The sequence below is a fragment of the Desmodus rotundus genome, chromosome 3, assembly GCF_022682495.2.
Source record: "Desmodus rotundus isolate HL8 chromosome 3, HLdesRot8A.1, whole genome shotgun sequence".
Taxonomy (NCBI): Eukaryota; Metazoa; Chordata; class Mammalia; order Chiroptera; family Phyllostomidae; genus Desmodus; species Desmodus rotundus.
In genome coordinates this window covers 179895448-179906909 of record NC_071389.1, presented here as the reverse complement: position 1 = coordinate 179906909, position 11462 = coordinate 179895448, and the positions used below count along the sequence as shown (strand labels likewise).

At 39.1% G+C, this 11462-nt stretch overlaps 1 protein-coding gene across 1 annotated transcript; it reads left to right on the top strand.

The window, feature by feature from the left end:
* The first annotated feature begins 1462 nt into the window (after positions 1-1462).
* Positions 1463-6640, top strand: CLEC4E (C-type lectin domain family 4 member E). Its single transcript, XM_024579073.4, has 6 exons — positions 1463-1686; positions 2508-2600; positions 3209-3298; positions 4212-4363; positions 5009-5124; positions 6339-6640. Exons 1-6 carry the CDS (start codon positions 1650-1652, stop codon positions 6496-6498), a joined length of 648 nt encoding a protein of 215 aa, XP_024434841.2. The 5' UTR covers positions 1463-1649; the 3' UTR covers positions 6499-6640.
* Positions 6641-11462: the final 4822 nt, after the last annotated feature.

Below are 11462 nucleotides of genomic sequence, written 5' to 3'. Positions count from 1 at the left end.
GTCAAACCGCATCGGGCTGTTCAACTGAGGTGAAGCTGTAAAATAGCCAGTAGTTAGTACTTTGAAAAAAGGAATATAAATCCACAAATCTAAATTGTTCTTCTTATTTTTAATTAAATTTATTGGGGTGACGTCAGTTAATAAAATCATAATGGTTTCAAGTGTACCATTCTATGATATATAATCTGTATATTGAATTGTGTATTTAGCACCCAAAGTCAAATCTTCAAAGCCGTATATTTGACCCTCTTTACCCTTTACTACCCCTAGCCCCTTTCCTTCTGGTAAACACCATACTGTTGTCTGTGTCTGTGAGCTTCTTTTGTTTCTGTTCTTATTTGTTCATTTGTTGCTTTTAATTTTATATCCCACATAAGAGTGAAATCATAAGGTTCTTGACTTTTCCTGTCTGACTTATTTCACTTAGCATGATATTCTCAAGATCTATCCATGTTGTTGTAAATGGCAGTATTTTATCTTTTCTTATGGCCGAGTAGTATTCCATTGTATATATGTACCGCATGTTTTCTCAATTGTCTGCCTAGGGATACGTTGGCTGTTTCCTTGTCTTGACCACTGTGAATAATGCTGCAATGAACATAAGGGTGCATATAGCTTGGCAAATAAATGTTTTCAAATTTCATCCAGAAGAGGTGTTGCTGTGTCCTATGGTACCTCTATTCTTAATTTGTGGAGGAACTTCCATACTGTTTTTCATGGCTGCCATAGCAATTTACATTCCCACCAGCAGTGAATGACGGTGCGGTTTTCTCCACAACCTCTCCAACACGTGTGATTACTTGCCTTGTTGATAATAGCCACTCTAATAGGTGTGAGGTGATATCGCATTGTAATTTTGATTTGCATGTCTCTCATTGCTAGTGAAGTTGAGCATTGTTTTATATATCTGTTGGCCATGTGTATGTCTTATTGGGAGAAGTGTCCATTCAGGTTCTGTGCCCATTTTTTAATTGGATTGTTTGTTTGGCATTGAGTTGTATGAGTTCTTTATATATTTCAGATATTAATCCCTTATCAGGAGCTGCAGATGAAGGATGAAGAACAAGCATAAAAGATGAAAAGAAACTCATATTGCTACATAATAAATACACTGTGCACCCAGCTTTGTGCTAAGTGCTATAAAAATGCGGAGTTTGACTCCTCAGTCAACAACTGTGTGGTAGCAAAGACCACAGGTGATATTGGGAGTGCAGAGGTGGGCCCCACAGTTGTCAAGGAAACACTGAGGGATGAGTAAGGCCTGGAAGAAGCTGGAAAAATTTTGTCCACCAAAACAAAACAATATTTTTGAAGCCACTTATATTTTCTCATGGCCGGCCTACTTCTGTTGATACATACCATTTCATCATTTCCCCCTTTTGTTGTTATCTGGAGTGAGGAGACTCACTTGTTGCCGGGTAAACTCCCTCATCCTCCTTACGCAAGAAAGGAAATCCTGACATGAACGGACAGCCACCAAACGAGTTAATATTTTTATGTCTTGGAGTTGAACTTCCTAAAATATAGATAAAGTGTTCACTCTTCAAGATTCCTTTTCCTTGAAACTTACCAGCAAAACACTCTTGGACTCTGAAACTGAGGAGAGGGAGAGAGGAAGAAAGAGAGAGAAAAAAAGAAAGAGAAAAAAAATGAGTTTACCCAAATCATCCACATCATGGGGCACAGGTAAAATTTGCAAGTTTCCTTTTTTTTTCATAGTTTTTTTTTTTTGAATAGGTGATAAATATGTAGAAGGGCAAGACAATAGGAAAACATGCAGTAAAGAGAGACAGAGAATGAAACAGAGTGAAATAAAAGAATGGTTGGAAGAGTATCTGATATACTGGAAAGATCACTGGACTTCAGTTCAGGGATCACTGCAACTCTGTTTCCAGCTTCCTTGTGATTCACTGTGTCCCGCGGGGCAGGGTGCTTCACTTCTCTGGAACTCACTTTCCTTGTCTGTACATGTGTGTTGGGAAGGAGGAGAAGAGGAACTACTAGATAAATTCAAAGTTTTATATGATTGATTTACAAAGGGCTTGGGAAGTGAGGTACTGAAAAGAGGAGAGCAACAGAGAGACAAGAAAAACAGAGAGGATGAGAAGGAGGAAGGAAGAAAGATAGGGAGTGAAGGGGAAAAATGGGAGTGACTTAAGAAAAATAAACCTGGCATATCTGTCCAACTTCATCAGTCAGTCTTAAAATTAGTAATGCGTTACTCTATTGTTCTATATTGTTCTGACAGTGTGGTCCCCAGACCAGCAGCATCAGCTGCTCCTGGGAACTTATTGGTTCTATATACCAACACTACCTGAGTGCTTAACTCTGGGGATGAGACCCTGCAACCTGTGTTTTAACAAGCCCTCCAAATAATTCTGATATATACTGGGTTTGAGAATTACTCAATATAGACAATGTAAGAGGAAGGAAATATGTAAGGTCAAATTAGAATTTCTTATGACTCTTGCTTAGGACAGATTAACCATGTTTATGTCTTTCTTCAGAGAGAGGATGCTTCTCTTCCCCAGTCATCTTGTGGACTGTTGCTGGGATCTCCATCCTGCTCCTCAGTGCCTGTTTTATCACCAGATGTGTTGGTGAGTTCTGAAGGTCAAATTCAATCTCCCTGGTGAATATTACGAGTAAATTCTTTCTTGCTGCCTGTAGGTTCTCTTCTCCCACAAAGTATTTATATTCCACTTTTACCCCTATTTATCTCCAGGTTATTCCTCAAGCCAGAAACACCAACTAATAGAGAACAGTTACCAAATTTCAGTAACCTCTGATGCATTTTTCATGATAGACAGTTTTCATATCCATGGTGGCCTTGAGTCCTTCCCTTTGTCCCCCTGCTATTGATTAGTGTAACTCTTTCTATAAGGTCCTAGCCACAGACATGACAAATCACTTTTTGGAAGGAAGGGTAGAGAGGGTTAGACTTGGCATAAGAGAGAATGCTAACATGTTTGTTTTCTCTGGGCCTTTGGGCCTGAAATAAAGTACATTCACTTCTATATATTAGGAAAACCATAAAATGTATATTCCCTCTTCTTTCTTTCAGTAAATCTCAGTGCCTCTCCATGCAGAAAGAAAAATAGACACTAAGAAAATATGGTAGTTGTTGGCTTTTTTCTTATAAATACAAACATGATAAAAATTTTTTTATCAAAAGTAATGAATATGAACTGTGCTCCTGTCCTTACAGTGACATATCACGTCTTTCAACTCTGTGACGAGAAGGGGGTCCAGCCACAAGAGGAGTTCTTGGAATTCTCCTGCTACAGTGATGGATCGGGTAAAACATTCTTTAAACTGGAACATCAAAATTTACTCAGCAGTATTTTTGGTTTTCCAGGTTGATTTGGGGATAAATAAAGTAGTTGGAGTAAGTCCTGTTTTTCAAAAACAAAATGTAAAATCTTGCCTGTACTGTAGTAGAAGAATGAGAAGTTGGGTAAGAAGACAGGAAATGAAATTAGCAGGAAATCTCAGGGATATTATAGCAAACTTTTAGAATAAATTTGAGGTATATATCTGGACAGTAAATCTAGAAGTGGGTGGTATCTGGAGTGGACTATTTTTTAAAATTCATCATCTACTTCCAAAATAAAGTACAGAATAAAATGTATAGAGTAGGGAATTTGGAAATACCTCAGAAATATACTTGGTATGCTCTTAGGTGTAGCGCAGTTCTAAGTCTTAGAAAAATGCCATGCAACAGTAGAAAATGACTTCTTTCTTTGGGCTATAATTTCCTCACCATCAAATCGAGAGTCTGCGCTATTTATTTTTAGTCTAAGAAATTTAGTCATCTGTACAGCCAGCTTGGAGATTTTGTTGAGAGTACATTACTTGGGCAACATGAGAGATGGTTGCTTGGATGTTGCTCAGATAAAATGCATAACTTTCTCTGACCTCAGCAGTCTAAGAACAGATGACAGAGTTATATCAATAGCATAATTGAGATAGCTAGTATTAAGATATATCCAGAAAATAAGGAGTATGCTCAAAAGAAAGAATATTGCTCTTTGTGTTTACTGACATAGGAATTATCTAAAGTCTTCTGTAGTAAGATGGAGACAGGGAGGTATGAACAAGGGGTTTCAAGGCTTATGACTGTAAATGATGGACTTCATTGGGCCAGATGAAACTTTCTATTTTCTTATTCAGTTCATATGGGACATTCATGGAAACTTCTCTCCTCTTAGGTTCAGTCAAGAATTGCTGTCCATTGAAATGGGTACATTTTCAATCTAGCTGCTACTTTTTTTCTATGAACACCATGACCTGGTCAGCAAGTGTAAAGAACTGCTCGAGCATGGGAGCTCATCTGGCGGTTATCAACACGCAGGAGGAGCAGGTAGTTGAAGGGTAGCCTCCCCCAGTGTCCGTGCAGCATTCTGCACATAATCTATCCCTTCTTCCACACACATGTGCAGTGCTTGCACCACAATGAGTGTTTTTAAATGAATGTACTGAAATGCATGCTCTTCTTACTATTTCTGTAAGTCAGTACCTACTCTAATGTATTTTCATTTCTAGAAGAGTCCAAGAAAAAGAGAAATTTCCATGTTTAGTTCCTTTATTGTAAAGCAGAAAAAAACAAGGTTAGGAGTCCATTTTAGAATGACCATTGTACTTATAAACGTATTTGAAAGAGAGAAAGCAAATAGTGCCCATTAGCTTTAAGCCATGATTAATAACATTTTTGTATTAATCTATGCAGTAGGCTTTGCTACAAATAACAGTAGATAAGCTTTGAATGAATTATTGAGAAACTTGTTTAAGTCTCTTTTTTGTTCATTTAATTTTATGTTGTATATATTTTTACTATGAATTAAAAAATCAGGAGATAACCCCCCATGATGTTGATATTTCAGGGCCATGTATCTATCATCTTTAGTCCAGATCCTACTTTATCTCTTTAAATAACAATTACCTTCAACACTTGTTTAGAATAGAAATAACTGATTTTCTGTTTTTTATGACTGTGTATCTTCCATAGGAATTCCTTTTCCATGAGAAACCTAAGAAGAGAGAGTTTTATATTGGACTAACAGACCAGATGATTGACAGTCAGTGGAAATGGGTAGATGGCACACCTTTCATGACGTCTCTGAGGTAATTCCCTTCTTGTATGAGCATTTAATGCTACCCCAAACCCTGAAATTAGCCCATTGCTGATGGGAGTTCTCACAACCCCCTTCTGTTCCATGAGATATATTCAGGTCTGTCCTGTTGCTCATTTTCTGAGACCATCTCAAATATGAAGGGAAGTAGGTGGGTATGAGAAGAGGAGAAGAATTGAATACTAATACTTTGGAAATGCAGCAGGAGCAAAGTATGAAATGTAGAGTCTAAAGCCCCAAAACTGTAATAACTGAGACAAAAATAGTGATTTTTAGAAAGATAGAAGATTCTATGGGGTATAAAAGGGAACCCCATTGATAATGGCTTAATAATGGCTTTACAGCATTAGAGCACAGCATTCTGGAGTTTCCAAAGTTCTAATCTTATTCACGGTCTCATTTAAGCTAAATTACATCTTTCTGAGATACATCGATATGATTGACTTCACTTAACATTTGAGGAAACTAAAGGCCAGCGGGCTTTGGTCAGTTCTGAGAGTATAGCCCACACACTCTGATACTTTAAAAAGTTGCTTCGCTACAACACAGGAACAACATTGAAGTGTACACCTAAGTTAATATGAACTCTGTGTAGAATAAAGGGAACCACATGTGATATGACATACGAGTGCAAATAAAACAAGTCCACCAAGACATCAGTCATTCCCATAACCTCTTCTGCGGGCTCTAAGTCTTTGAGGGTGCGTGACAGAATGGAAAGGCAGAAAGAGCCAGTGCAGCTTCACTACTCACAAACTCTACAACTTAGACAAATGGTTTAGCTTTTCCGAGTTCCCTTTTCTTCATCAACAAAAGGGTAATAAGGGTGAAAGTGTTACGCAAAGTAAAAAAGAAAGACTCCGTGAACACAGATGACAGTATGGTGATTGCCTGAGGGGAGGGGAAGTAGGGGAATAGAAAAGGGTAGAGGAAGGATAAATGTGATGGAAGGGGACTTGACTTGGTGTGGTAAATTCACAATACAATATACAGATGATGTATTATAAAATTGTATAACTGAAACCTATATAATTTTATTAACCAATGTCACCCCAATAAAGTCAATTAAAAAATAGATATTGTAATACCTACCTCACAAAATTGTTATGAAATTAAATAACAAGTAACTTGCCTAGTATATTAGATCACTTTACCTCTTGTAGCTGGGATTGAAAGTTTCCTGTGTTTTTTTTTCTTTCTTTTCAGCTTCTGGGATGTAGGGGAGCCCAACAACTTAGCTACAGTGGAGGACTGCGTCACTATCAGAGACTCTTCAAATCCCAGGCGAAACTGGAATGACGTGCCCTGTTTCTTCAATTTGTTTCGGATTTGTGAAATGCCAGAAAAAAATATTTTGAACAAATAAAAATCTCCAAGAATAGAAGGCATAACTTAAATGTATAAATGAGGAGGAACAGGACTGTGGACAGAGCCAGAACTCCAACATGAGAAACTTGTGCATTGCATTTCATAAGGACTTCAAAAGTGTTTGCAGCTTCGATGTAAATAAAAATGTCATTTTGAATGTTACTATTCATGATACTGACTGAAGTACATTTTTCTCTGTATTAGTCTCTCAGGCCTTCTTCTCAGAATTTATGAGGCAATTTTGCAGACTGTCTGTTTTGTAGACCATTTATGCTTCTTATTCCCTGTACCTTTTCCTGCATTCTACCCACTTCCCCTCCCTGCTGATAACCTTCCATGTGATCTCCATTTCTGTGATTTTGTTCCTGTTCTAGTTGTTTGCCTAGTTTGTTTTTGTTTTTGTTTTTTTAAGTTCAGTTGTTGATAGTTGTAAGTTTGTTGACATTTTACTGCTCATATTTTTGATCTTCTTTTTCTTAGATAAGTCCCTTTAATATTTCATATAATAAGGGCTTGGTGATGATGAACTCCTTTAACTTGACCTTATCTGATTAACTCCTTTAATTTGACCTTATCTGGGAAGCACTTTATCTGCCCTTCCATTCTAAATGATTGCTTTGCTGGATGGAGTAATCTTGGATGTAGGTCCTTGCCTTTCATGACTTTGAATACTTCTTTCCAGGTCCTTCTGCCTGTAACATTTCTTTTGAGAAATCAGCTGATAGTCTTATGGGAACTCCTTTGTAGGTAACTGTCTCCTTTTCTCTTGCTGCTTCTAAGATTCTCTCCTTCTGTTTAATCTTAGGTAATGTAATTATGATCTGCCTTGGTGTGTGCTTCCTTGGGTCCAACTTCTTTGGGACTCTCTGAGCTTTCTGGAAGTCTATTTCCTTTGCCAGATTGAGGAAATTCTCCTTCATTATTATTTTTTTCAAATAAGTGTTCAATTTCTTGCTCTTCCTCTTCTCTTTCTGGCATCCCTATGATTTGGATGTTGAAACGTTTAAAGTTGCCCCAAAGGTTCCTAAGCCTCTCCTCATTTTTTTTGAATTCTTGTTTCTTCATTCTGTTCCTGTCGAATGTTTCTTTTTTTCCTTCTGCTCCAAACTGTTGATTTGAGTCCCAGTTTCCTTGCCATCACTGTGGGTTCCCTGTGCATTTTCACTTTTCATAGCCTTCACTTATTGCTCTATTTTGTGTCTGTACTCAATCATTTCTGAGAGCATCCTGATTACCAGTGTTTTAAACTCTGAATCTGTTACATTGGCTATATCTTCATCACTTAGTTGTGTTTTTTCTGGAGTTTTGATCTATTCTTTTATTTGGGCCATTTTCTTGTCTTGGTGTGCCTATTATGTAGTAAGAGGCAGAGACTTAGGTATTTGCCAGGGTGGGGCAACCCACATCACTGCGTTGTGGCACTGTATGTGGGGGAGGGGTCTGAGAGGGAACAGTACCGCTTGCTCGGCTCTCAGCTGGCTTTCAGTCACTTCCTCTGCTACCCACAAGCAAATTGGGCTCATCTAGGACCCTGTGGGTCTCTCCAATGAACTCTCTTGTGAGGCTGGGAGTTTCTCCTGATGCTGCAACACCCACAGGTTTTTTCAGTACGAGGTTTTGAGGCTTTATTTCTCTGCACTGGAAACCTGGGTTGCACGGTGTGTCTCACTCCCCAGTTGTTCCTCTCAGTTTATCTGCTCCCAAATGTGGGACCACCCACTCCTCCAGCCACTGCCTTGCCTGGTCCAGCAGCTGCCACCTGCCTGGGGTCCACCAGCCACCTCCTTGCCATGATTCCTCTCCACTCTGGCTGCCCGTCTCCATCCCTCCTACCGGTCTGAATGTTTCTTCTTTAACTCCTTGGTTGTCAAACTTCCATACAGTTCAATTTTCTGGCAGGTCTGGTTGTTTTTTTGTTTTAAATTTGTTGTTGCCCTTCTTTTGGTTATGCAAGGAGGCATAGTCTATCTACCTATGCCTCCATCTTGGCCGGAAGTTGGATTCTTTTTTTTCGTGATGTTCTTTTTTCTTCTTGATTGCTTTTTTATTTTTTTTTTATTTTTGCTTCCTTATGTTCCAAATCATTGATTTGATTCTTGGCCTCATCCACTCTACTGTTGCTTCCCTGTAAATTGTTCTTTATTTCAATTAATGTATCCTTTGTTTCTTGCTGGATCTTTTTTATGCTGTTGAGTTCCTCACTAAGTGCCTTGAGCATCCTTATAAACAGTGTTTTGAACTCTGCATATGATAGATTGCTTATCTCCATTTCGTTCAGCTCTTTTTCTGAAGTTTTGATCTGATCTTCCATTTGGGCCATGCTTCTTTGTCTCCTTGTTTTGGCTGCCTCCCTGTGTTTGTTTCTATGTATTAGATAGAGCTTCTTTGACTCCTTATCTTTGTAATGTGGCCTAATGTAGTAGGTGCCCTACAGACTCCAGTGGCACAGCCTTCCTTATCACCCAAGCTGGGAACTCAAGGTGTGCTATTTGTGTGACCTGAGTACACCCTCCTCATGTAATTGAGTTTTGGTTGCTGTTGGCAGATCAATGGGAGGGATTTACCTAGGCCAGTCAGCTGCAAGGATTGTCTGTGCTCACTTACCACACCCTCTGTCCTCCATGGAGAATTAGCTGTGGAGGTGCAGGGTGGTGGTGCTCTATATGGTCTGTAACTGTCCACTGCTTGCACTGGCCCTCGGGTTTCCTAGGTGGTACCAGCCAAGGTCAGCCCCAACCTGTGTTTTGCCCAGGGTCCCCTCCCTGAGCTACAAAGCAGTCTGAGAAGGCTGCTACTTGTGCTGGCTTGGCGATTCCTAGGCAAAGCCAAGCTGCCAATCAGTGCTGTGCCTGGGACTCATGGAGGCATGCTGCTGCTTGTTTGATAGATGTGAAGAATGAGCCAGTACCAGACATTCATATGGAAAAGCAGCTTGGATGGGCCTGTAAGTTGGGTGAGGCAGAGTCTCTAGGGACTGCCAAGGTGGGTCAAACAGTGTTAACCAGGTTGATGGAATCTCAGAAATGACATCAGCTTGCCAGCTCTATGGGGGGAGGGTTTAGAAAAGGGACAATAGCCTCTGCTTGCCTTGCTGCCAGACACTTCAGTTCCTCTCTTTATGCCACTGGTGCCTTTCAAGCTGCTATCCTGGTGCCGGAGCTCAGAAGGAGTAAGTCTGAGTAGATGAGCCAGTTTGTTGGTTCTTTAAGAAGAACTGCTTGGGGCTCCTGAAGTTTCTTCCACTGACTCAATCCCTGCTGGTTTTTGCAGCCAGAAGTTGTGGGGACTTATTTTCCTGGCACTGGAACCCTAGGCTGGGGGATCTGGTGTGGGCCTGGGACTCTTCGCTCCTGATATCCCTTCTGAATTTTTATTTACCACACAGGGGTGAGGAGCAGCCCATTTCATGTCTGCACCCCTCCTACCAGTCTGGATGGGTGTGGTTTCTTTAATTTCGCAGTTGTCAGACTTCCATTCAACTCGATTTTTAACAGTTCTGAGTGATGGTTAATCTATATTTTAGTTGTAAGTTTGATGTGGTGTGAAGAGGTGAGCCATGTCTGCCTACACTGCCATCTTGACTGGAAGCCTCTTTGCATCATTTTTTGTATTTATTTAGTTTTTGTGTACTGACTAATAATCCATCCCTTAACTCTCCAGAACTGTGCATCACCTTCAATGCATTCAAACGCATTCTCAGTCCCATATTTTCATGGAGAAAACAATCCTCTTGGAACTCTGATCTGGGATTGTTCCTAAGTATGTTCCACAACTATATTCTATTGATTGTTATTACATAAATAATTTTTTGTCATTTTTAAGGTTATTTCAAATTATGATACATCAGTACAATAAAACACTATTTATTTATTTATAAAGAACAAGTTTCCAACCTATATGTTAAGTAAAAAATGTAAGATGTTTAAATTATGTATATAATGTTTCCATTATTATGAAAAATTATGGGTTATATATCTATTTATGTTTATAATACATAAAACATGTATGGCAATTAAAAAACTGATCATGTAGTTACTCTGAAGAAGCATTTAGCAGTTAGAGTTCAGGGTGGAAGAGAGATTTATTTTATACTTTTATTAATGTTTTTACTGTCTGCCTTCTAAAAGATTTACCACATTACTTCTTCAAAGATAAAAACAGTATTTAAATTTTTTTTCATATTTTATTTATTTTATTTTTTTAATTAATTATTTTATTTCTATTCATTTACAATTGTCTGCATTTTCTCCCCATCCCTCCACCCCACCCCAGCCAGTCCCACCTCCCTCCCCCACCTCTACCCTCCCCCTTGATTTTGTCCTTGTGTCCTTTATAGTAGCTCCTATAGACCCCTCTCCCCACTATCCCCTCCCCACTCTCCTCTGGCTATTGTTACAATGTTCTTAATTTCAATGTCTCTGGTTATATTTTGTTTGCTTTTTTCTTTTGTTGATTATGTTCCAGTTAAAGGTGAGATCATATGGTATTTGTCCCTCACCACCTGGCTTATTTCACTTAGCATAATGCTCTCCAGTTCCAGCAACCTAAGTGCCCATCAGCAAATGAGTGGATCAAAAAATTATGGTACATTTACACAATGGAATTCTATGCAGCAGAGAAAAGAAGGAGCTTATACCCTTTGCAATGGCATGGATGGAACTGGAGAGTATTTAAATTTTTTAAGTGTTTCAAACTTCTAGGAGTACCACAGTGTACTAAACTAATTAGCATTTGTTTTTATGAAGTTATTATCAGCTGTCTTAAAATTTTTTTGAAGAACAGGAGGGATGCCCTGAGTAATGAGAATAGACTGAAAGACACTGCAGGTGGAAACAGGGATACCAGTCAGATGACCACTGCAATAAGCCAGGTAAGAAGATGTTAGCCTGGCCCATGATGGCAGCCATGGAGGTAATGAAAAATGACATTCACAGAGATGTATAAAATCACAAAGGGGTCACA

Coding starts and splice junctions, on each gene's coding strand:
- CLEC4E (XM_024579073.4), top strand. CDS start 1,650: ATGAGTTTACCCAAATCATCCACATCATGGGGCACAG. Junction 1,687..2,507: donor ATCCACATCATGGGGCACAG/GTAAAATTTGCA, acceptor GTCTTTCTTCAG/AGAGAGGATGCTTCTCTTCC. Junction 2,601..3,208: donor TTTTATCACCAGATGTGTTG/GTGAGTTCTGAA, acceptor CTGTCCTTACAG/TGACATATCACGTCTTTCAA.